Genomic DNA, 27,715 nt, shown 5'->3' with positions numbered 1-27,715 from the left:
CCTACTTAAAGCTTTTCCAATTTGCTCCATTAGCACAGCCCTCAGGATCATCTCTTTGCCATAATAAGGCAACATGGTATGATTTTAGTGAAGGATCACTCATCTGCATGCCCCAAAATGCCATTATTACTATTCAATCCACATTTAGTTAACCTCAATTCATTGGACAATCCTTTTCTTCCTTGTTCTGATCATTCACAGTGATAAAGACCATCGCTTGAAAGTTTGCCATTTTATCAGGGTAGCACCTACATTACACTCTATAAAAAATGATCTTTGTTAAAATAAATATGACTCCATGATATGATACCACAGGATACCTTTATGAAAGGTTTTTCTGGCCTTTGGATGGTCATTAATCATTATCAAGGTATAGGAAAGGGCTACTATGGAATCAACCTCTTCAATGTTAATTCATGCCAAACAATATCTTAAATTTAATGTTCTGAATGATCTGTGATCTCATCAACATGGGTATTCCTTCAAACAATACTTGCCTGCCCATTTGTACTGCTCTCATCTATAGCCTCCCATAAACATCCAATAGATGATCTATCCAATGTATTATGCACCTTCCTTTACATCTCTTGCATGGATATCAAGGCTCTATCCATCTCTTGCTCTCCTCTCATGATCAACCCATCATTTTTTTTCAGTCATGTATTTCTCAGATCATATTCTTTACATTGCTTCTCCTGCATCATTTCTCATCTGTAATACCCTTCATTCTGTTCACATTCACCATTGTCTGATGCTTCAGGGAAAAAACAAATCACTCAAGGGAAAATGAACATCATTCTCTTGTTAATCAAATAGATTCTGTGTGATGGAACAACAAATCATTTTGTAACAGATTTACCTAGAAAATGGTTTCTGGTAATGTTAATAATTCCCTTCAGTTTCACTACTGGTTCAATCTGGTACACCTGAAAGCATAGAAAATGATTCATGTCTCTTACACAAATATTACTCATATTTCATACTAAGAAATTGCTAGCATCTTCATTCATTACCTTAACAAATGATCCCATTTAAAGGAGCTCCATTTTTTATCAATCCTGTGTTCACCATTCATATTCTAGGCATCTATAATTAAATTTAGATGTATTTTAAAATTTCATTCCCAAAGGGTTTGAGAGAGAAAGATATAAATTCATAGTAATTATATGACTTCACTAACTTTAGCAATTGTCAGACAGTGGTTTTCTGAATTTTGGTAGCGATGCCATCATGTTGGCAATATGTGACCCAAAACAATCCTTAAACAGGAAGAAACCTAATTTGCTTTTTTAAAAAAAGGCACAAGGGAAACAGAATTTCTCATCATATTATTTTTTGAAGAGGGGAAGTGAATAGAGGAACAGCTGATAAAACTATATTTAGAAACCAGACTTCTAATTAACTAATTAAATGTGAGTTCATAATAATTGAGTGAGATAATAATTAATATTACCTTTATGTAATTGTGAGCCAATTTAATTGAGATCGTTCTCAAAGTTATTATAAATTAATAATAACCATGTTCTAGATCAATAAGAGTTTTGGCTGCAATATTTGAAACTACTTTCTTTAAAAAATTAATTCTGGTAGTAAAGAAGAGTAATGCACTTAGGTATATTATAAATGCAAGAAGGAACAAAATGCACACAAAGCAAAGCAATTTCTAAAACCTACACACGACTCATGATTTAGAGCTATTCCCAAATGCATTCCTTCCAAATGAAAAGTAACTACTTATTCTATTTATTATATTGTTTAAAGTTAGATGATCATGTTCATGGCTGGGAAGTAAAACTATTTGACTCCAGCCATCTTCTTATCAGCTGTCTTGAAACCTAGAACAGAGAATATACCTTTAAGAACTTAACCCTTTTAGCTTCAAAATTCCTGCCCTGGCCCTCCCTCTTGCTGTTGCCTACTCCCACCATGCTATCCTGACTGGTGTCTCGCCTCTATCTAACCACTTTGACTTACATTGACTCCCAGCTCCCATTTTACCATTCACATGAAGTCTCTGTATCCCCCCTTCTCTGAATTTCATTAATCCCTCTCCCTTCCAGGTCTGGAACCATTATCAGATCAATGCCACCATTATTCCTGCAAAGGAGCAACTTATTCCCATAAGGTTTCACCAAACTTTCCAGACCAAAATATCCCCTCCCTAGTCATCACTCCCCTCTATGCATTGTCTCCACCTAGGATGTAAACTGCTTCATGGTAGGAACTGTTATCAATTATGTATACAGCCAGTACTTAGCACCTACACTTGGAACTAGTAGTGCTTAATAAATGCTTTTTTATTCATTCATAGATTCAGATTTAGAGCTTGAAGGACCATTAGTTTTAATCATCTCACTATATAGAGAAGGAGATTGAGGTACAGAGAGGTTGTGACTTCCCCACCATCACATAGCTGCTAAGTGATAGTAGTGGGATTCAAACCCAAATGCACTGAATCCAAACTCAGGAATCTTTCCAGTACAAAAGAAATGCTTTGTAACTGGCTATCTTTAAAATAGTTTTAAATAGTTCCCTTTGTTCTTTTATATTTTTAAATTTTTATTTTCAAATTCTCTCCCTCCATTCATTTACTCCCCCCACTCCCCAGTGAGAAAGCAAGAAATGAAATCCATACTATATATTAAGTCATGCAGAATGTTTTCACATTGTTGTTTATCATTCAGTTGTTTTTCAGTCATGTCTGACTCTTTGTGACCCCATTTGTTGTTGTTGTTTACTAGAGTGATTTGTCATTTCCTTCTCCAGTTCATTTTACCAATGAGGAAATTGAGGCAAACAGGCTTGAATGACTTGTCCAGGGCCACACAGCTAGTAAGTGTCTGTCAGATTTGAACTCAGGTCTTCCTGACCCTACACCTGGCACTCTATCTACCATGCCACCTAGCTGTCCCATTTTCACATTAGCCATGTTCAAAAAAAAAAGCAACAGGATGGAGCCAAGATTGTGGAGTAGAAAAACACATCTACTCTAGCTCTTCCCCCACAACCTATAAAATGCCTGTAAAAAATGACTCTCAACAAATTCTAGAGCAGCAGAAGCCACAGAATGACAGTGAAAGAGATTTCCAGTCAAAGGTAACCTGGAAGGCTGACAGGAAAGGTCTATTGCATGGGATGCAGAAGAGAGCCCAACCTTGGCCATACAGCACTGGCACTGGGAGGAACAAGACCAGAACAGGCCTCCAGGGCAGAGTCCCCAGTAGCAGTGGAGGGTCTCAGATACCTCAACCCACAAGTGCCAAAGAAAGCTTCAAAAGTCAGTGAGAGGGCTTTCCCAACTGGGTGAGAAACAACCAAGGTCCCCCCCAGCACTCGCCCCAGGCAGTGGCAGCAACTGCAGCATCCATTTGTGAAGCACTCCACCTAAAGCCCCTGGGGGAATTGAGCAGCTGTCCTGAATCACAGCCCTGAACACCATCCTGAGGTGAGGAGGAGCACTAGGACCCTCCCCTTGACAAAGGATTCAGAAGTCAAGTAACTGGCTGGGGAAATGCCAAAAAAAAAAAAAGTGGGGGGGGGGGCGGGGAATTGGACCATAGAAGATTCCTTTTTTGGTGAACAAATATTACCTTCCATCCTTTCCAATGAGGAAGAACAATGCTTACTGTCAGAGGAAATCAAGGCTTGTGCCTCCAGTACCTCCAAAATGAATGTGCAATGGGCTCAGGCCATGGAAAAGCTTGAAAAGCAAGTCAACAGCTTGCTAAAGGAGACCCAAAAAAAATGCTGAAGAAAATAACTCCTTTAAAAATAGGCTAACTCAATTGGAAAAAAAGGTCCAAAAAGCCAATGAGGAGAAGAAGGCTTTATAAAGCAGAATTAGTCAAATAGAAAAGGAGGTTCAAAAGCTCACTGAAGAAAATAGTTCTTTAAAAATGAGAGTGGAGCAGATGGAAGCTAATGAGTTTATGAGAAACCAAGAAATTACAAAACAAAACTAAAAGAATGAAAAAATGGAAGATAATGTGAAATATTTCATTGGAAAAACAACTGACCTGGAAAAGAGATCCTGGAGAGACAATTTAAAAATTATGGGACTTCCTGAAAGATATGATCAAAAAAGAGCCTAGATATCATCTTTCATGAAATTATCAAGGAAAACTGCCCTGATATTCTAGAACCAGAGGGCAAAATAAATATTGAAAGAATCCGCCAGTCACCTCCTGAAAGAGATCTGAAAAGAGAAACTCCTAGTAATATTGTAGTCAAATTTCAGAGTTCCCAGGTCAAGGAGAAAATATTGCAAGCAGCTAGAAAGAAACAATTAGAGTATTGCAGAAATACAATCAGAATAACACAGGATCTGGCAGCTTCTACATTAAGGGATCAAAGGGCTTGGAATAGGATATTCTAGAAGTTAAAGGAACTGAGATTAAAACCAAGAATCACCTATCCAGAAAAACTGAGTATAATACTTCAGGGGAAAAAAATGGTCATTCAATGATATAGAGGATTTTCAATCATCCTTGACGGAAAGACCAGAACTGAAGAGAAAATTTGATTTTCAAACACAAGAATAAAGAGAAGCATGAAAAGGTAAACAAGAAAGAGAAATCATAAAGGACTTTCTAAAGCTGAACTGTTTACATTCCTACATGGAAAAATAATATTTGTAACTCTTGAGACTTTTCTCAGCATTTGAGTAGGTGGACACATACACACAGCACAGGTTGAGTTGAATCTGAAGGGATGATATCTATAAAAAATAAAATTAAAGGGTGAGAGAGGAATATATTGGGAGGAGAAAGAGAGAAATGGAATGGGGCAAGTTATCACTCATAAAAGAGATAAGAAAAATCTTCTTCAATGGAGGAGAAAAGGGAGGAAGTGAGAGAGGGAAAGTGAAACTTACTCTCTTCACATATGGCTTAAGGAGGAATAACATGCTCACTGAATTTGGTATGAAAGTAGGGGAGAAGGGGAGAAATGGGGTGAGGGGGATGATAGAAGGGAGGGCAAATGGGAGAAGGGAATAGTTAGAAGTAAATACTTTTGGGAAGGGACAAGGTCAAATGAGAGAATAGAATAAATGGAGGACAGGGTAGGATGGAGGGAAATATAGTTAGTCTTATACAACATGTCTATTATGGAAGTCTTTTGCAAAACAACACATATATAGCCTGTATTGAATTGCTTGCCTTCTCAGAGGGTATGAGTGGGGAGGGAGAAAGGGAGAGAAGTTGGAATTCAAAGTATTAGAAACAAATGTTGAGAACTGTTATTGCATGTAACTGGTAAATAAGAAATACAGGTAATGGGGCATAGAAATCCATCTTGCCCTACAAGAAAGGAGAGAAGATGGAGATAAGGGAAGGGTGGGGTGTAATAGAAGGGAAGGCACTCTGAGGGAAAGGGTAACCAGAATGCAAGGTGTTATGGGGTGGGAGGAGGGGAGAGATAGGGAGAAAACTGGAACTCAAAATTTTGTAGAAATAAATGTCAAAATCTAAAAATAAATAAATAAACATTTAAAAAGCAAGAAAAATAAAGGAAAAGGATATGCTTCAAATCTGCACTCTGAGTCTATTATTTCTCTGTCTGAAGGTGAATAGTATGCTTCATCATGAGTCCTTTGAAGTTGTGGTAGGTCATTTTATTGATCAGAGGTACTAAGCCTTTCACAGTTAATCAGTTTTACAATATTGCTATTGCTGTATACATTACCCTCCTGGTTCTGTTCACTTCACTTTGAATCAATTCATATATGTTTTCCCAGGTTTTTCTGAAACCACCCCATTCATCACTTCTTACGAAACAATGATATTCAGTCATATTCTTTTGCCACTTGCTCATCCATTCCTCAGTTCTTTGCCACCACAAAAAGAGCTCCTATAAATAGTTTTGTATGTTTGGTTCCTTATTTTTTTTCTTTGATTTCCTTGGGGTATAGAACTAGAAGCTGTATCACTGCGTCAAAGAATATGTATCATATTTTAGCACTTTGGCCATGGTACCAAATTGTTCTCCAGAATGTCTGGACTAGCACAGGGCTGCACTAACAGTGCATTCATGTACCTATTTTCCCACATCCCCACCAGCATTTGTCATTTTCCTTTTCTGCCATGTTAGCCCATCTGATCGGTGTAAGATGGTACCTCAGAATTGTTTCAGAGCATTTTTTCATGTGACAACTGATCAATTTGGTTTCTTCCTCTGAAAACTGCCCATTCACATCCTTTGACCATTAATCAATTGGGGTATAGGTCTTATTTTTATAAGTTTGACTCAGTTTCCTATATATTTGAGAAGTGAGGCTTTAATAAGGCCCCTTTGCTCTTCATAGACTGAAAGGATAATAGGTTTAGAGCTAGAAGGAAAGTTAGAGGTCATTCAATCCATCCATTTCATTTTACAGATGAGGAAACTGAGTCTCGAAGAAGTGACTTAGTCCAGACTACACAACTGGTAAGTGGTCAAGCCAGGACTTAAATCTGGGTCTTCTGACTCTAAATCCAGCTCTCTTTTCCTTGTGCCACAAAGTGTCCCAAATCTTACTGAGAAGGTTTATTTTTAAGATGTAATGGTAATCATTAACTTTAATTTCTTTGCACCTGATGCAGAGGAGAAAAAAGACTTCTCTACCCTGTCTCTCACATTCTACCTTTCACTTGGAGCCAGAGTTCTAGATATCTAAATCTGGAAGAAACTTTGGAGATTTAAAATAGAAACAAAAATTAAGTAAATACTCTTCCTCCTCCCATCTCCCAGTGAAAGAAAGTGCTGATAATGTCAGTGGAGTCACCCATTCCCCACACTGCACAAGAGCAAAGTGGATAATTTTTTTAGAGAAATAACACGATGAAATATGCAAAATCAAATTCACTAGAACAAAAACCAAATTTCTCCATGTTTCATTAATTTAAAGGTCTGGGGCGTTTGCAGCCAGAGTAATAGAAAAGAACACTGCATTTACAGTCAAAGCACTTGTGTTCTAATTCTGGCTGAGCTTCTTGCCTCATGAATCATCTTGGAAAAGTTGCTTAATCTTTTCTGAGCCTCAGTTTCCTCACTCACATGAAGGAAGGGATTTCACTCAGTGGTTTTTAGAATCCCTTTCTTTATAGTAAGTGGCTTGTACCCAAACAGAATAATTATCGGTAATCCTGTCTCTCTTCTGTACAATCTTGGTGTGAGGTGCAAGACTGTATAAATTGTCATTGGTGTGTGAATACATAGGAAATAACTGTTCAGTTCTTCATAATATGTGGTGGCTTAGATTTCTACAGGCAGAAAGAGGCCCAGCCTGAAGTGATGTGGTTTTCCAAGGGTGTGCTTTACAGTTCAAAGGTATATCATGAAATAGTGAATGTTAGATTATTGCAAGAAAAAAGAAAATGTAGAAGTCGTTTTGCTTAAGACAAATTTTACTTACCTAGAACACATATTATGAAAAATAGAGCATTCTCAAAATAAAACCAAATTTAACTATTGCAGATAAATACTAATCTCAAAGCCCCATCAGACTTTAAATCTAGGACGAGCCCTCCAAAATGGCTGTTCTTATCAAAGGAACACCGGATATGTGTGACCCTTCCTAAATTCCTGTATCATTGCCAATTTGGACATTAAGTGAACCACAGCTTCTCACAGGAAAAAAAAATGTATGATGAAAAAATAAGGCTTGGGAGTCATTGACCTAGGGGCAAAGAAGGATGAGCTGGGAGTAGAAGTGCCCAAACAACTCGTGTCCTCCCCTTCTCCAATGCATCTCCTGTGGTCCAGCATACTGACCCCAAGTGTAGCATGGAAGCTGGGTGTTCTCTCTCTTCCAGTTTCAGGTGGGACCAAATAATGAAATGGGGACAGGGAAGGATAAGAGTAGCTTTAATATGTATAGAGGAAACCCTCAGTTATAATTAAATTTTGTGAAAGTGAAAACATGGCCAGAAATCACATTATAGTAATGGTTGACAGTTATTTAGTATTCTACAGAGTGATCAAAAGACATTATCTCATTTGACCCTCACAGTGGCACTGTGAGGTGAGAAGTGCCAATCTTATTTACTCAATCATTTTATAAAGGAGAAAACTGAGGCTTGAAACGTTTCAGTGACTTACCCAAGGTCACACAACTAAGTATATACACCACAGTCTGCAAAAGATGGTAGGGTGAATACAACCAAGCTGAAGAAACTAGAGCTGATCTTCCCCCACTTCTGAATAAAGAATTACTCAATAAAAAGGAAGCTGCAGTGCATTAGAAAGAATATTATAAACACAGTCTTTTCTTCTCTGACCTGCCTGTCTTCCTGGGGAGTGACAATTGTGAGAAGAGTTCAAGATTTGAACTGTCATAGCCCTTTGCTTTAGACCTTTCTCTAATACTGACTGTGTTTTCATTGTATTTTTTTTTATTTGTATACATACTTTTTCTTCTAGGTGACAGGTCAGGGGGGAAAGAGCACTGGATTTGGAATCAATGAACTAGATTCATATTCCTCCTCAACTTATTGACCAGCTTAGCAAGTCCCTCAAGGTCTCCTTTTCCTCATCTGTAAAGTGGGAATTATAATATCTGCATTATTTACTTTACAAGGTTATTGTGATGAAAGTGCTTTTGAACTATCAGGGCACTGTAGAAATGTGAGCTTTCATTATTTTAGGTTTCTTGCAGTTGAGGATTATTTCTCATTCATTCTGGTACCCATCACTGGCCCAGAAAGTGCGTTGAATGTAGAATACCATTAGGCATTTCATAAATCTTTGTGGAATACATGAATGGACATGGAAAGGTTCTTCACCAGAGCTAGTTCAGGTAATATCTTGGTCACAGCAACTCATAGATTGTGTTTACAAACGAATTGTAGGAATTGCATTCTTCAGACCCTCCAAAGGAGTATACATTCATACAAAAGCAGATTTTACAAGTACTGAACTAAGTACATGAAGAAATGTCTGAAGATCCACTCCTTAACAAGCCTACCAGCTAAAAATATCCTCTTCTCTCCACTCACACATAAACACACTACTTACAACTGGAATTTAGCTCAGCCCCTGCTCTTAATTTACAATAGTTCCAAAGCTTTATTTTCTTATACAGCATGACAGCTATATTGTCAAGGGACCAGAGAGAACACCAGGTGCAAAAGATCCTTCATTTTGTCCAATATCTTGTAACCAGATCAATAAAAAATATTGTTTCTAGGGACTGCCTATTAGATAAGGAAAGTTGATCTATCCAGTCAAGTCATTTGTAACGGTATTAGTTGTGAAAGGATCTGGTACACATGTCAGTAAAATGGTGTGGGATTGTTTTTTCAAACATAGTGAAATCCTATTCCAGTACAGACTAACCCTGTTAAATCAAACTTTACTTTGTAGTTGGTATGGCATAAACAAGTCTAGATAAAAACAAGGTGTTGCATGATAGCTGTACACAGTCCTCTAGATGTGGAAGTAGAGTCACCCTCTGGAAAGTCATGTTAACTCTCCCAGGTTGTTCTACTTGAAAGAGATAATGCAGCTACCAAGAATTCTTAGACATAGATTGACAGCCCATGAGAAGTAGGAAGAGAAGCAAAAAATATTTATCAGGTGTTTGCTATACACTAGGCACCATGCTAAGTGCTTTACAAATATTACCAAATTTTATCTTCACAGCAAGTCTGGGGTGCTATTAATACCTCCATTTTCCAGATTGGAAAACTGAGGTGGGCAGGAGTTAAGTGACTTGCCCAGATAGTAAGTGTCTGATGTTGGATTTTGAACTTGAGTCTTCCTTACTGCAGGTCCAGTATTCTATCAACCGCATCACCTAGGGATCTCAGAGATCATGATGTCTGGAATCAAACAGTCTCCAGACAGGTACACTTTAAAAAAAATTATTAGCACACTATATTACCCACAGGAATAACTTAAGGGAAATAGTCCAAATACATAGTAATCCCCTTAATAAAATCCCCTTAATTAAAGGATTTATTCTGTAGAACTTGGACTCGGTCGAAAGGCTGCACCCAAGTACCTAGAAGGCCACAAGTGGCCTGGAAGCCACAGGTTCCTCACAGGAGAGGGAGATATAGTGACTAGAGAGCTGGCCTTGGAGTCAGGAAGACCTTGGTTCAGGTCCCATCTCTGACATCAAATGGCCTTAATCTGAGCAAGATACTTAGAGTCTCAATACTGCAAAGAATCTCTGTCAGATTCAAAGGTGCAGAGAAGGTGCCAGTTCACACTGGTACAAGAAGCTTCTCACCCAGAGTTCCTTGTATCGGTGAATTCACAGTCTCTGATTGGAGGGGGGAAAGCCAGGGACTTATTTTTTCTTTGAAATTTTTGCTAATAATACTATTCTTGAATTTAAAGCAAAGTGATTGTACAGTGTGGAAACTCCACGGAGATAAGCAGTTTGAGGACTGGGAACAGTGAAAGATTAAGTGATGAGTCCATAGTCACACAGTTAGTAGGTGTCAGAGACGGGATTGGAATTCGAGGAATATGGTAACTCCGAGGACAGACCTTCATGCACTACTTCTCATAGCCTGCTTCTCATAGATCAAGAGCCAATTAAAGTAAAGTGTGATGACTGGGGGATCACTGTTTGTCATTCTGTGGCAGTCCCTTTGTTGCACAGGTATTTATGGAGAAAGGGAGGGAGGAGGGAGGAGGGAGACAGACAGACAGAGACAGAGACAAAGAAAGAGAGAGAGAGAGAGAGAGAGAGAGAGAGAGAGAGAGTTGTTCAGTTGTGTCTGACTCTTCTTGATGTCATTTGGAATTTTCTTGGCAGATACTGGAGTGGTTTGCCATTTCCTTCTCCAGCTCATTTTACAGCTGAGGAAACTGAAGCAAACAGAGTTAAGTGACTTGCCCCGGGTCACATAGTAGTAAGTGTCTGAAGTCGGATTAGAACTCAGGATATATATGTGTGTTTGTGTGTGTATATATATGTGTATATATACATACGTGTAAAAAAATACACACATTCATTAAGCTCCTAGCACGTCTTACTGAATGTGGTTCCCTCAACACCTGGCATTGTAAATCATTTATTGCAATAAATGATTTAAGTACTAGGAAGAACCTTCTCACACAAGTTGTTCCTTTGATCCACAGCATTCACCATATAGAAATATATCTCTGGGAGTCACATTTTCTTTACTTCTTGACTTCTGCTCTGCCCCTGATAACCTCCCTCCCCGTTCAGATGTATATAAACCCCATTTTTATCAACTGAAAGTTCACAAGTTTTTGAGTAAAAATACAAACAGCCGATAACCTTTGCTTCCCGTTTATAGAAACCATAAACGATTAAAACAAACAAACCTACAGAAGATAATGAGACTGACAGAAGTATTCCAAGATCCTGAGACTCCGAAAATCGGCAGACATAACCGGAGATCGCTGCCCTGGGTGCTAGAAATCTGTCTCGGTTTCTCCGAGACTGAACATCAGAAAATGCTCAGGGGTTTGCAAGGCCGGGGCTCTACCCGAAAGTCTGCTTAGGGTCCTTGAGTGAAAGGTGAGTTATTCCTCCACCTCGTAAGCTTTGGTGCTCCCAAGTGTAGCGTTTTGGAAAGGAGGTGGATCTAGGAGCTCGTCCTCCTTTCAGGGAGGCAGCTGTTGACAGGAGTGGATGGCGAGAGGGAGGAGGTAGAAATGGGAGATCTCCCTCCATATTCCAATCTTGGTCTCCTGACTCCGGTCCAGCCAGCAGTGGGGCGTCTGCGCGCCACTGTGGCTGGGAGTAAGGAGGAGGTAGGGGGGCGGGGCCGGGGACTAATCTAGGACCCCTCCTCTTCTTTTCTCCTGTGCTACCTGCAGCCGTTGAGGCTCAGCCACTCGCGCTAGCACTAGTTGTGCCTGAAGAGCCAGAGCCTCAGCTGCCAACCTGCCCATCTGAGCAGCTACGGATCCCAGCCGCCGAGAGATATGAGCGGTGCCTGGCATCGCCCCCTGGGCATTCCTCACCAGCTGCTAACGGTGCTCGCTGTGCTCGTGTTGTGTTGTCCCGGGCTATGGGCACAAACACCAGACCCTGCGCTCTCTGTGTCTGGACTGATACTCGCCACCCGCAGCCGCAGCCACAGCTCGGAGGGTGCAGGCATCCTGGCCGCCCCGCCGGGTCTCCATGTACCCCTGGGCCGCTCCATTTGGCTGGACCCGACCCGGGACCTGGTGATCCGTGTGCAACCCGGCGATCGTTGTAAGGTCACGGTACTGGGCAAGGGCAGAGACAGAGTGGCTGCAGGCTCCCCGCCGCCGGGCGCTCTCTCTCCAGCCAGCTTCCCATGCGCCTTCGGCCCGGAGCAAGTTCGCTACACTCACTTTGGCGCCCGCAGCCCCGCACACCAGCGGCTCCAACTGCAACTGCGCTACGATTCCCCGAGCCGGACCCTCGTGCTGCCCTTCACGATGCGGGTGGAAGTGGTCTTAACGCAATTCGAAGTGGTCACTCACAACCTGCCCTTGACCGTGGAAAAGCTGCAGGGTTTCAGCAACGCTATTGACCCCAGGGTACTGAACTTTTCCACCGCCCCTCTCACTGATTCCTCTCCAAACAGGGTTTCTATGACATGCCTCCTCACCCCACTTCCCCGGGAAAGTGGACCCTTGCCCAAGTATGGAAGATTAGTAGGCCCCACAGGTGACCCGCTGCCCCCAGGGAGGGAAATGGACTGTCAGACTTTCCTGATGGCAGGGGTGCTCTACCAACACACAGCCAGCACCCGGTCACCCAATCAGGACTACGTGCCCTTCCTGGTGGAGATCTTAGGTCCAGAAAAGGAGGGAGACGTTAGACTACCCAGGATCCTGGCCCAGGAGTACTTCCAGATGCTGGTGAGAATTCAAGAAGGAACAAAGAACACTGCACCCAGGCCTAGCTTCGGATCCATGATGATGATGGAGGTGGACCAGTTTGTACTGACTGCTCTGACTCTGGAGTCCCTGGCAGCTGAGGACTTGGAATCCAATTCAGATGACTTGGTCTTTAATATCCTCAGCTCCACCACTGCCCTTCCTGAGGCCCATAGACAGCAAGGTTATTTGATCAATACTGATGACTCCTTAGGCCAACCAGTCACCTCATTTACTCAGTGGGACCTGAGAGAGCTGAAGATTGCCTACCAGCCCCCTACAGATGACTCCAGCCAGGAGCGCCTATTCCAACTGGAGATGATAGTAATGGATACAGATGGTGCTGCCTCCGACCCATTTGTCTTCGTGGTTGTAGTGAAACCCATGAATACATTGGCCCCTGTGGCTTCCCGGAACAAGGGACTGTTACTGTTTGAAGGTCAGTCTCAGCCTGTGTCCAGTGCCCAGAGCTTGGAGATCAGTGATGAAGACAACCTGGAAGAGGTAAGGGTGACCATAGTAAAGGGTTTGAGGCATGGGCAGCTGGTGGTTCTTGGAGCACCTACAGAGCACACATATTTCACATCAGCAGACCTGACTGCAGAGCGTGTGATTTACCAGCATGACGGCAGTGACACCTACAGTGACAACATCATTTTCCGCTTGGGTGATGGGCTCCATGAGGTAGAGTTCCTCTTTTCCATCACTATTGTTCCTGATGATGATGAGCCCCCAATTGTCAATATCAATACTGGGCTCTCCTTGGCTGAGGGCCAAGTGGTTCAGATTTCCCGCTTTGTACTCAGTGCCACAGACATTGACTCTGAAGACTCAAACATTCGCTTTGTACTAAAAAGGCCATCCCTGGAAGGCAAGGAGGGAGACAGAGGGTGGGGCCTGACCCCCAGTTCCTCCCTCACAATGCAGCACCTAGGAGAGGTCCTATTGCGCCAAAGAGAACCAACACTACCCCTGATGGATGAAAGAGGTGGAGGCTGGGCTTATGTGGAAAAAGAGGGACTCTATGAAAAGGTGGTGACTGAATGGCTGCAGCAAGACATCGTGGAAGGGAGGCTCTTTTACCGCCATCTTGGACCCCATCACCCTAGACCCGTGATAGATCAGCTGGTCTTCCATGTGCAGGATGACCATGACCCACCCAACCAATCAGGTCAGCACTTCTTCACCATCAAGGTGCAGCCAGTGGATGTTCTGAGCCCAGAGCTGCATCCAGGAGTGAGCTTAGAGATGACTGTGAAAGAATATCAGCTTACTCCTTTCCAAAAGAAATTTCTCTGCTATACTGATGTGGATTCTGATGACTGGCACTTGCAATATATGCTCCTGACACCCCCTACAGACATAGATGATAACCACCCTGTCCCAGCTGGGGAAATTGTGCTTACCGATGACCCAACAACACCTGTCACACAGTTCACCCAAGCCCAGGTGAATCACCACAAGGTAGCCTACCGGCCTCCTCAGCAAGAAATAGGCATTGCTCCAAGAGTTGTCCAGTTCACATACCGTGTGGAGGATGCTGCAGGTAACTCAGTGCCAGGTACCTTCAGTTTGTTCCTGCAGCCTGTGGACAACCAACCCCCAGAGGTCACCAACAGTGGCTTCACTGTACAAGAAGGGAAGGGCTTTATTCTGACCAGTAGGGAACTAGATGTTACAGACCCAGACACAGATGCTGGCAAGATTGTATTCACTTTAGCACAGGGTCCCCAACATGGTCTTCTCCTTTACTTAGAAAAAGTCATGGCCTCAGGTACTTACTTTACGAGGGATGATATTGTTGATGGACATGTCTCCTATCAACATGGTGGTAGTGAGACCACCAATGACACCTTCAGGTTGATTGTGAGTGATACGGTCCACCATGTGCCCATTACTGTCCAAATTACTATAAAGACTATCAATGATGAGATCACCATCCCTGGACGTGACTGGGTGGGAGCCTCCATTGACGTCCTAGAGAATGGGGCCGCAGATATGACCACAGGCATCATCCAGGGCACAGACAAGGACACAGATGACTTGATGTTGACCTTCATGGTAGAAAAATCCCCAAAGCTGGGCATTATCCTGGTGAATGGGTTGCCCTCAGAGACGTTCACCCACAGTGATCTCATCAATGGGGCAGTAGCCTATGCCCATACTGGGGGTGAGATTGGCATGCAGATGCAGCATGATGCTTTCAACCTTACAATAGCTGACCACTCTGATGTCTGGGTGGTAGAGGGCAAAATAGTGGAAGGTGTACAAGTACAGGTGACTGTGTTACCTGTCGATAGTATGCCTCCAGGAATGAACATGGGGGAACTATTCAGTGTCCCTGAGGGTGGGAAGGGCACCTTGACCCTGAGACATTTAGATGCTAAGGATGTGGACACCCCCCATGATGACATTTTGTGTACTATCATTGGTCAGCCCTCATTTGGCTACCTGGAAAATATCTCTCCAGTCCCTGGCTCAGAGAAGTCCCAGGTTGGCAACCCTATCAGTGCTTTTACCATCAAGGATGTATGCCTGGGGCACATCAATTATGTCCAAAGCATCCACAAAAGGGTAGAACCACGGGAGGATCGAGTCACTTTTTATTGCTCTGATGGTGTGAACTTCTCTCCCAACTATATTTTCCCCATCATCATCCTGCCCACCAATGATGAGCAGCCAGAACTTTTCACCCGTGAATTTGTGGTACTGGAAGGGATGAGTCTAGTTATAGACACTCCTCTACTCAATAGTGTTGATGCCGACCTGCCACCAGATGAGCTACAATTTCAGATCACAGTACTCCCCCAGAATGGACGAATCGTGCAGCAGTTGGCCACTGGAAGCCAACCTATCCACAACTTCACCCTGGAAGAGATTCAAGAGGCCTCCACCATTGTATATGAACATGATGACTCAGAGACCAAAGAAGACAGCTTTGAGGTTTGGGTGACTGACGGGGAGCACATGATTCATAGGAAAATACCAATCACAGTGATCTTGCTTGATGATGAGACCCCACGGCTGACCATCAACAATGGACTGGAAGTGGACATTGGACATTCCAAAGTCATTACCAACCAGGTCCTCAAGGCCACAGACCTTGACTCAAATGACAAGGACCTGGCTTACATTCTTCAATCAGGGCCTGAACAAGGACTTCTACAGAAGCTCTTTGAGCCTGGAGGGAAGGTGTGGAGCAACCTTACTCTGGGTATGAACTTCACACAGTCTGAAATTGACCAGGGTTTAATCTGTTATAGCCACAAAGGCCTAGAAGGGGTCCAGGATCTAATCAAATTTGATGTGACTGATGGAATTAACCCCTTAATGGGTAGATATTTCTATATCACTATCAGTGGCACAGACAAGCCCTTTCCTGAAGTAATCAACAAAGGGGTGATCCTAAAAGAAGGTGACAGAGTGACACTCACCACTGATCTTCTTAGTACTAATGACATCAATAGTCCTGATGAACAGTTATCCTTCAGCATCACACATGCTCCAAGTCGAGGGCACCTGGAAAGTTCTGACTTTCCTGGGAAGTCTGTTGATTCTTTTACCCAACTTCAACTGGCTGGCAACAAAATCTCCTATGTCCACACTGCAGAAGATGAGGTGAAGATGGACAGCTTTGAGTTTGAGGTGACTGATGGTCACAATACTATATTACAGACCTTCTGTGTCTCTATCATCGATGTGAATAACAAGAAGCCTGTCTTGACTATTCACCACTTATTAGTACAGGAAGGGGAGAGAAAGCTGATTACTCCATTTGAACTGTCAGCTGAGGACCAGGACAGCCCAGATGACCATTTATGCTTCACAATAACCCACATCCCCACTCATGGACAAATTCTGTATAATGGTAGCCAGCCCATTACCAGCTTCACCAAACAAGACCTGAATGAGAATTTGATCAGCTACTGGCATGATGGCACAGAGACCACTGAGGACAGTTTCTCTTTCATTGTGACAGATGGCACACATGCAGATTTCTACATCTTTCCAAACACTGTCTTGACAACACACAAGCCCCAGGTGATGAAGATCCAGATCAACAACTTGGATGATGGAGTACCCCAGATTGTGGTCAACAAGGGTGCCCCAGTTTTGAGGATTCTTCAGACTGGTCACTTGGGTTTCCTGATCACTAGCAAATCTCTTAAAGCAAAGGATCAGGACAGTCCATATAAACTTCTAAAGTATACAGTCACCAGAGGACCAGAACATGGCAGCCTCATTCACCTTGGCCTTGGAAACGGCAGCATCAAGATGTTTACTCAAGGTTAGTACAGATTGACCTCAACTACACACCCTTAATTACTCCTCTTCAGTTGCTTAGATTCCTTGGCTTCAAGGAAAGTTGCCCTAAGAGAGGATTGTAGAATCACAGGATCATAGTTTTAAAACTAAAAGAAACTCGGGATTATCTAACTCAATTATCTCATTTTACAGGTGAGGAAACTGAGGCCCAGATAGGTTAAATAACTTGCCCAAGATCACACAGACAATAAGTAGTAGAGTCAGGATTTGAATTCAGGTGCTCTGACTCTGTCCAAATCTCACATTCTTTCATATGTTGTAATGTAAAATTCCTTTGGCTATTATTAAATGCAACAATCCTATTTCAACAAAATAACCATTTAATAAGAATACACAAATGCTCAAGCAGGGAGGAAAACAATATATCTACCATAATGTAATAACAGAGTTAAGTGCAAGTTGTTAGTAATTGCCAGGTATAATGGGTAGATCCCCAAATTGGGAGCTTCTTACCCATGCTTTGCCGATGAAAGGCACCATGTATAATTCTTTGCTATACAACCCGCCCACAAGAAATCCTTTTCAGTATGAACATTCTAAAGGAATAACAGTGCTCTGTTCACACTGAAAAATAGCAGTGTTTAGACCATTATAATTTAATGTTATGGCAAATCCGACTACCTTTATTGTTTTCCTTTTTTTAAAAATGGCATGCCAGTTAGCTGGTCTGTTAGTAACTCAGCCAAGTGCCTGTAGAAATAGTGTTTTCTCACCTATATAAATGCTGTGGATTTTTTGAATCTATTGAATTCTTGGTCTAAATGTATTTTCTACAAAATGCGCACAGAATGAACTAAGAACATACATACTGTGTGTGTTGCATCTGTATCTCATGTGGATAGTGACCCAGACATAAGGGAAAAGACCCATATGTAACATTCTTTTCCATTGTTCATTCCTCTCAAGAATATGCTTTATTTTTCTGTTTTATTTGTAACGCTGTATCTGAGTTGTTGTGTGTGTATTCAGGTATGCATGTACAGGCGTGTATATATATCGTGGTTGGGGCAGGCAGGTAAATAGGTAAAGCTGAATTACAAAAGGGTTGACTTAATAAAAGGGGAAATAGTAACACTTCATGACTCTTTTCCCAAACATGTTCAGATGCATTTTGCTATAACTCCACTAAATGAAAACACCTACGTGCGTATTCATGATTTTCTTCGTCAAATGCTTGTGAGTATAAATAAATACATAAAGCAGTAAGCAGTATAACTCCTTTGATCAAGTCACTCTTTTTAAAATGCTCAAGAAGCAACATATAAAAAAGCAGAATTCCAGACCTAGATGACAAATTCTCAAAATTCTAATAAAATAAGCATTCAGAAAAACATGATTTATTTTACTTCTCTCTCTTCTCTATTTCTCTCTTTCTCCTTTCTTTCCTCTCTTTCTTCTTTTTCTCTTTTTTCATTCCCTTTTTCTTCTTCCTTCTTTCAACAAGCATTGTTACTTTAATTTGACCTTGAGAGACTTGTGTTAAACTTTGTCAAAAAGAATAGAAACCAAAGCGATCTAGCCCTCTATGGAGTACCGAAACATTAGTGGAATTTACAGTTACTTGCTAGATGTTTAATGCATTGCATGTAGTGTGCCATTTGCATGCACTGTGCAGTAATGTTTGAATTGAGTTATGTTGGAATACTTAAGAAAATTTAAAGTGTATAATTATTCCTTAGGTTTAGAAATTATTATGAATTTTATGAAATAGTTGTTACATTAGAGTATTTCAGAGTTTATATTAGCCCAGCATCTCACTGGACAAAAATGACCATGAGATACTGGATTTTTCCAGGTGATATTGATGAGTCGAAGATCTGCTACATCTTGAAAGAGGGCAGCAGTGCAACCAGTGATACTTTCTACTTCTCTGTTGAAGACACTGGTAAGTCATTATCAACCTTTACGAAAATGCCGCTGATAAACAAAAACACCATGTGAATTTGTAAAACGTTTTCTACGGTAATCACTTTCAATTACATCACCACACTAATACCTAACTTTATTGGCATTCTTTGGAGGTCTATACATAATTAATGTGTTGTAATCATTGATGATAATGGTTGGTCAGTTTATTGGGAAGGGGAACAAGTGCTTAAAGATTTCACAGGGAGTATTTTACTCACTTTTCATCTTGCCTAAGGTCTATAGGCAAATGAACCTTTAGAGAAATTAGTTGGAAATTTCTATCCATTTGAAGTAGATCAAGAAAACCACCCTTGGGTCTTGATATTATAGTCGGTAGTCCTTATCATGAGATCAAGAACTGAATTGAAATGAATCTTGAAATCTATACGCTATTATCTTTCCAGTCAATATAAAAATGTATCAAAGAGGTTGGGGAGGGAGACCCAGCCAAGGGGACATTGTTCATCTATGTCATAGATGAGTCACTCTGGGACCTTCTCATCCAAGCTCTTCTAAATTCTAGATGCAGCATCATGATACAAGCTAACTTACTAAGTGAAAACTCCTTGTTGAAACAATGACAACCATCATTGCATGGGACTCTTAAGAAAATCATATAGATGTTGATTGTCCACTTTCTTTATGACATTTCAATGGCATCTTTCTATAAACTTTTTGCTCAAGTTACTCATTCCAGCTCAACAAACATTTGATAAATGTCTGCACCCTAGAATTTTCCTGACTACTCCCCTCTATCAATTAGTAGGCATTTATTAAGCACCAACTAAGTGCCAAGGAATGTGCTATGGGCTAGAGACTCAAATGTAATAACAAAACAGAGCTGTCTTCAAAGAGCTGATGTTGTCTTCTATCCCTACTATGGCCTTACTCCATGAGTCACCCCTTCCATCATGCATTGACAATCCCTCTTCTACTACATTATTTCCCATCTCTAACAAGCATCCCCTTTTCCTTTGAACTTGATGCTCTTTTATGCCATTACCCTCTCTTCTTTATTTTTAAAATTTTGTTACTTACTTTTAGCAATTTTTAAAATTTTGAGGTCCAAATTCTCTCCTTCCCACTCCTTCCCCATCCATTGTAAAGGTATATAATATCACTTATATGTTTCATTCATTCATTCTCTTCACTTTCACTAACAAATTTCCTAATGACCTCATAACTCCTCAAACCCCTTATAATCTATCCTTCATCCCTGCCCACTGAAACAGCTCTCTTGGATATCATTAATGACTTCCTAACTGGTAAAATTGATGGCTCCTTTCCTATCCTCATTCTCCTTGGACTCTACCAACTTGTAGATAGTTCAATTACTCAACAAGTATTTACTACACATCTCCCTTATGCCAGGCTCTGTGCTCAGTACTGGAGATGCAGAGACAAAAATGAGGTAGTCCCTCCCCTCCTCCCCAGAGAGCGTACATTCTGTTGGGAGAGACATCACGTATAAATATATACAAAACACGTACAATTTGAAGGGAACAAGGGCACTGTGAACTGAAACCTGTCGATCTGCTCTTCTTCCTCATGTTTTTCATCCTATTTCTCTGACTTTTCCTCCTGCCTCCTCTGACAGCTCTTCTACTTTCCACTGTTTCTTAAGACTATCACTAGTCACTATGACTTCTGTCATCATTTTTGTACAAATAGCTCTCAAATCTATATGCCCAGCTCCTTAACTCCCAGGCCACATTGCCAACTGCCCAACTAGACAGATCCATTTAGATGTCCACTGGGCTCTAAAATTCAACATGTCCAAAACAGAATTTATCATTTTCACCCTTGCAAAAATTTCTCATAATTTTTCCCAAAAATTGCTGCTCCCCCAAATTCTCCTTTTTTCTACCAAGGGCACTATTATCTTTCCTCTTATACATGGGTTAACAACTTCAGAATCATCCTTAACTCTTTCTTCTCCATCAGTTTTCCCCCCCACTTCCCACTACACACACACACACACACACACACACACACACGCATTCACACACACACGCATTCAGTCTGTTGCCAAATCTTGTTGCTTTTGCTGCTGGAGACAAGTAGGCAGCCCAGTCCTAGAGTCAGGAAGACCTGGGTTCGAATATGGCCTCAGATACTTTCTAGCTACATAACCCTGAACAAGTCCCTGAATCTCCATTTGCCTCCATTTATTCAACTGTAAAAAGGGGCTAATAATGCCTACTTCACAGGGTTGCAGTGAAGATCAAATGAGATAATAGTTCTTAGCACAGCACCTGGCACCTTGAGTATTCCTTTGCATCTAAAAGGTACTCTAGTTCAATCAAATTGAATTCTTAAAGGGGAGGTACCATGTGAAGAGAATGTGTCCCAATATTTCCACATACCCTCCTATATTTATCACTTTCCCTTTCTGTCAAATTAGCCAGTCTGATAGGTATGAGGTGGTACCTCAGAATTGTTTTAATTTCCATTTCTCTAATCAATAAAGATTTTTTTTCATATGGCTATAAATAGTTTTGACTTCCTCTGAAAATTGCCTTTTCATATCCTTTAACCATTCGTCATTTAGAGAATGACTTATATTCTTATAAATTTGACTTAGTTCTCTATATATTCAAGAAATGAAGCCTTTATCAGAGACACTTGTTGTAAAGACATTTCCCTCGGTTTGCTCCAGTCTCTGCTACAAAGTTAGCACTGCTTTAGGGGATGAATGATGGAGCAGAGGACCTGAGTTCAAATCCCCTTTCTGATACTATCTGGGAGTCACTTAAGAGCTTCTCAGTCTGTTTTCTCATCAATAAATGAAAAGATTGCTCCAGATGGTCTATGAATTTCCTTCTGGTTCTAGATATATCACCCTGTGACCCAGTTTAATTCAATGACTGTTTATCAAGCACCCAAGAGTCTCATTGGTATCAAACTTGAAAAGAAATGAGGGTCGCCAAACTGTGCATAAGGATCTCTGAAGGCTGCATATTGACTTAGAATAGGAAATATGCCCTCTCCTTGGTGCTGGAGAGAGAAGATTGAATATCTTTTTTTAAAAATTAAAGTCCTGAAAGCTGAGAATTTTTCTTTTTTGTTCTTGAGATATACAAGAAACAACTTGAGCCTGGTGTATTTGACTGTGCTTTGGATCGATGGTCTTGAAAATGCAGGCTCACTGAGCATTCTATGTGAAGAAATAAAAAAGCAGCCCAGGCTTGTTGGAAATTTCCTTGGCCCTGGTTTGTAATTACTTGGCTTAATGGTAGACTTTAAGTCGAGGACATTTCTTTCACGCTGCAAAAGGAAAAAATACGTTCTCTCCATCTTACTAGCTAAATGTGACCATCTACGATAATTCTTTATAGCTATATAGGGCTTTAGTTTCCAGAGCAATATTTCTCTTTAATACACCTCCTTTAATTCATTTAAATTAATTTAACTAACTCCTTTAATTTTTACACCAACCCTGTAAAAGTAAACAGGTTTTATTAATCTGCATTTTACAGATGAGGAAACTGAGGTTTAGAGAATCTGGGTTCAAATCTAGGTTCTAACCTTTGTGATAATGGTTAAGTCACATCAACCTCTATGAAACATGGCTTCCTTGAATATAAAGTGAGGGTCACAACCTTCCAAAGGTTGTTCTGAGGGAAGTAGAGTGTAAACCTTAGAGCACTGAATGTAAACAGAGTTGTTCATCAACTTATGCTGATTAACCAGAAATTATTTGACCAAAACTTATCATGACCAGATAGAAGGAGATGCTAATAACAGAGATATTATCAGGCTGGGCGGCTGGTATACACACACATACACACACACACACACACACATATATAGTTGTTCAGTCATTCAGTAGTGCACTACTCTTTGTGATCCCATAGACCATAGTATGCCAATAATGTCCATGGAATTTTCTTGGCAAAGATACTAGAGTGGTTATGGTGTGTGTGTGTGTGTGCATGTATATGTATGTGCACACATATACACAAATATGTACGTATATGTGTATATATTATATAAACATATAGTAACTGGTGCACACAAGCACACACACACACACACACACACACACACACGGCAGCTTAGTCCACATATTACTAACTACTCATAGGTGTCCAACCATACCTAGAACCCTACTAAAGAGGAGCAGGTATATAAGAAATGGTGTCTCACTTATTAATATATTTTTAAAATAATATATAATATGTATATATATTATATAGATATAATATTAATAAAAGGTAAGATGCATAATTGGAAAAATACATGAAACACTTGGGAACAGCTGATCAGAACTATTATAGAGTATTTGAAAATGTGCAGCTTTGGCTTTTTCAGACATTATCATCTTAAAAACTGCCCAAACTAATAAGCTAACTCTTCTGGTTGGTTGTTGCTTCCCTCCTCATCCCAGCTATTTCTTCTCAGTAAGTCCTATAGACCCAACTCTTGAGCAGCCATCCAACAGTAATAGAAATTAAATCCACACATAATCAGCTGGAATTTACGAATATAGTAATGCTAAGTTTGCAAAGTACTTTACATGTCATCGTATCTGATCTTCACAACCACCCAGTGGTGTAGGTGCTATTGCTAACCGTGTTTTACATATGAGAAAATGTGCTCAGGGGCTGTGACTTCCCAAGGGTCACGGAAGCTAGTCCCTGAGGTAGGATCCAAACTCAGGATTTTTCTGACTCCAAGTCCAGCATGCTGTCCACCACTCCAGTTATCTGTGATGTCTCACCAGAATGCATATTCCTGCCAATGATACAGATGCCCACTTATCCATGCCTGCCCCTTGGCACCTCTCCACCTATAATCCTCTTAACATGATAAGGAGGCTCTCTGACTTTCTTTTAACATCATGAGGACAGTAATCATCAAACAATGGTTATTCCTCTGTAAAACGCATGCTCTGACCCCAGTCCCCCAGGACCAGGTCTGATATGTTGCCCTTCAGGATTCCAGGGTACCCTGAGAAGAGCGGGATGTCTTTCTTCTGCCATCAGTATAAGTTCCCACCGGCTGTGTTTCCCAACAGTTTAGGGGACCAGTGACTAGTACTGCAGTTCTGTTTAACTACTAAACATCAATTGGTTTTTACAAAGGGATATAATCACAGATGTAGAAGGAACAAACATCTAACATGCAGAATGAATGAGGGCCTCTTATTAATTTCTAATTAAATTAGTGAAACAAACATTTCCCCCAAAACCTTGAGAATCTAAACTTCCTTACACTATCTCCTTCTCAATTTAACTCATTTCCTACCTAGCCTTAGTCCCACCAAGTTCACATCCCAAAACACCTTTGCTGACAGATTTTTCTAGGCTATATTTCCAGACCTTTACCATGCAGGGTCTCAGTGCTGGACTGGCCACTACATCCAGCCTGAATTCCTCAACTTTTGGATCTCCACAGCTAACGCTGCTAGCCCCATCTGAAGATTCCATTCCTTGAACCTAGAACAGAAAAGAGCTTCTCCACACATGCTCCAATTCTCATGATTGTCCTGAAAGCAGCTCCTTAGTGTGTGTATGACACCATCTTAGCAAACTAATAAGGTCTACACACATGCCAGACTTCTGCTATACCTCAGTCTCACCATTGGACCAAACCATCTTCTTTCTCACATGTCCATTTCTTGACATCCTTTTCTCTGCTTCTCTTTGTTAATGCCTTGTGTGTAATGTATTGCAACCAACCATATGTTTTTGCAATTACAAAAACAAAATGAAGATAAAACGATTTTGATGGTGCAGAATAGGTGTGGTCACTTGGGGGTACATCAAGTAAATTCCTCAAGAGACCTTTACTGAGGAAGTAACCAGAATAAGGGGAATTCTTCCCTAAAACACAAGTTCATCAGGGTACAGGAAGAAAATATTAAGACTACTTATAATCTAAAAAAAGAAATTAAGTTTTGCTAATATTTAATATGTGGATAGGCATTAAGGCCCTCATTCAGTCTATATGTCAGAACGGTTATGTGTCATTCACAAAACACAAGATATTCTGAAAGAACATGGAGGATTGACAGGGACTTCCTCACTCATTTTTAACATATTGCAACTTGTTATTGCATGTGTCCAGGTAAGGAAGTGTATAGATTATATTATGGAGTTTTAACAAACCTCTTACAAAATGGAAAATGGCAGACATGTCTTCTTGTATACTTGTAGACTTCTTATCTGAGTTCTTAATCAGCCATATTACAAGCTGAAAACAATGAGAATCTAATCAGATCTAAGAAGTTAGCCCCAAAAAGTTTTTGATAATCAAGAAGATTACTTGAAATTTGCATATATGTCCACAGTTGTTAACAATAAACCTCTCCTTGTAAGTATTGTTGTGCCCCGAGATATACCTAATGATAGCAGGAAGCCATCATTATTAGTAAGATCTTTACAAACTAAGCTTTTGTTGCCAAAAATAATATATGTCACCGATAAAACCTCATATCTGGGCATGTTAGAGACTTTGAAACAGAATTTTCTCATCTGTTTAAAAATCTTGCAAATAAAATCTTTCAGTGGGTTTTGAATCCATTTGTTAAAAATAGAAAAATGTCATTAGTTTATAAAAATAACTATTAGACCTCAGGGAAGAGGAAACTTTATTGGCCAAAATGTCTTATATTTGCATAGTTGCTGAACAGAATTAGAAAATTATTATCATGAGGATAGTCAACGATGCACTTGAATCAAGTTGTCTTTGTCAGGTACCTTTTTTTGGCTATAGATGGCAGTTATGAAAACAAAACATCAAAAGAAACAGAACTTAGAAACTGACCTTCAAATCTCTGAACCACAAAGTATTAAACCAAGGTCTTTAAAAGAGTGAAACAGGTTTAATCACATTCCTCTCAATCTGAAAACAAGCAGGATTTTGCACCATTAATAAATAAAATTATTTTTATTTACTTCATCTTTATCTCATGCTTTTTAACCCTGTATTTTTATTTTATAATATACATGCATGTTAGTTTAATAGAATATTGTATAATTTCAATAGTACATTGGTAATTTATTAAATATACACATATTAAAGGTTCATACTCAAAAAATTTTTTACTGCTGGGAAATGGAATCGAAAAAGTTAAGAGACCCTGGTGCATGTGTCAATTTAAATTGTAAGAGCTAGACATGGAAAATCACACAGTGCTAAAAGGAGGAAATACCCTGATCATAATGGAGGGTAGAGATTAATAAATGATGGGGAGGGGGAACCTAGCAGATGTATAGGGCAAGGCAGATAGTGATCAATTTAAAATGTCATGGTAAGAAATCCATATGTGGTTCAGAAGAAGATGGACTTCAATAGATGTCATCCATGGTCAAAATGGGGGAAAGAAAAATAATAACTTTCACTTTAGGGTAAAGAACATTTCAGAGTAGAAATAGGATAGACACACAGGGCAGAAGTGGTTCCAGGAGCCAAGGTGTCTAATCATCAGAATACAAAAATGGAATTTGGAAATAGGAAGAGATGTAGGGGGAAAAATAAGATCATTCAGAGAAGCCCAAGTAATTTAGGCTTAATTACTTCCTTGAGTTTCCAGTGATTTTGTTCCTTTAATTATCAAGAGAAGAGCCCTTATCCAGGTTTACCCGCTTGTTCTTGGAAAGCCTAAATTTGAGTTTTGATTTTAGTGCGGACCTTTCATACCAAAAAGAATGACTTTCAGTGGGATTTCCCAGGTCTCAGGCCTGATTCATTTCCCTGTGTAATTGAATTCTCCATTAAAGAGACTCCAGGAGGAGAAAACCATTCCTTCCCAGGGCATCCCAGTTCCACTTTGGGATAACTTTAAGTCAAGGCTTCTTAATTTTTTTGTCATGGATCCCATGGAAACCTAATAAAGGCTGTGACTGCCTATTCAGAATAGTGTTTTTTAAATAAATAAAAGAAAATACATAAGATTGCAAAGTGAATCAATTCTAAATAATAACCAAAATACTTTTTAAAACCAAGCCCCTGAATTCCAGGCTAAGAATCCTTTCTTAAAGTTTTAGGAAGCTTTTTTCCTTACCTCAGGCCTCATTTTTCTGTAATTCCTAACCAATGTTCCTAGTTCTGCCCTCTGGGGCCAGGCAGAACAAGTCTTCTTCTCCGAAAGATAACCCTTCCAATAATAACAGCTGGCATTTATATAACACTTTAAGGTTTGCAGAATGTTTTGCAAGTATCTTCTTTTATCCTCACAGCAACCCAGGGAGGTAGATGTGGTTATTAAACCCCACTTTACAGTTGAGGAAACTAAGGCAGACAGAAGTTAAATGGCTTGCTGAGTCCTACAGCTGGTAAGTGTTTTGAACCAGTTCTGAACTCAAGTCTTCTTGACTGCTGACATCCCTCAGCCTAGCTGGCTCCTAACTTGGTTACACCTCTTGGGCACCCCTTGAGTCTTCTCTCCTCTAGACTAAATATATCCAATTCGTCCAGCAGATTCTCAAATGGGATGGGATTATGAATAACTTTAAACTTAAAGTTTATAGCCTAGATTCATAGTAAAACAAGTAGGATTTTATTGTGCATAACATTTTCCAGATGTTGTATCTTCAAACATATTTATACATATTATAATTCCAAGAGTAGCAAGTGTAGGGGAGGCAGATGGTTTAGAAAATCGAGCTCTTCTCTGGTTTATTATAAAGAAGGTATTACCCTCAAGTCAAGAAGTTTG

General features: G+C 40.4%; 1 protein-coding gene across 1 annotated transcript in view; it reads left to right on the top strand.

Moving 5' to 3' along the window:
• The first annotated feature begins 11,789 nt into the window (after positions 1-11,789).
• The window catches only part of FREM3 (FRAS1 related extracellular matrix 3), a 140,794-nt gene continuing 124,868 nt past the window's right edge, over positions 11,790-27,715 (top strand). Inside the window, exons 1-2 of the mRNA XM_072621145.1 lie at positions 11,790-17,104; positions 18,938-19,027. Of these exons, the coding sequence (XP_072477246.1) occupies positions 11,890-17,104; positions 18,938-19,027 (5,305 nt within the window). The 5' untranslated portion in view covers positions 11,790-11,889. The remainder of the gene's footprint in view (positions 17,105-18,937; positions 19,028-27,715) is intronic.

This window comes from Notamacropus eugenii, chromosome 6 (assembly GCF_028372415.1).
Source record: "Notamacropus eugenii isolate mMacEug1 chromosome 6, mMacEug1.pri_v2, whole genome shotgun sequence".
Lineage (NCBI taxonomy): Eukaryota > Metazoa > Chordata > Mammalia > Diprotodontia > Macropodidae > Notamacropus > Notamacropus eugenii.
This window is presented reverse-complemented; position numbering and strand designations above follow the sequence as displayed.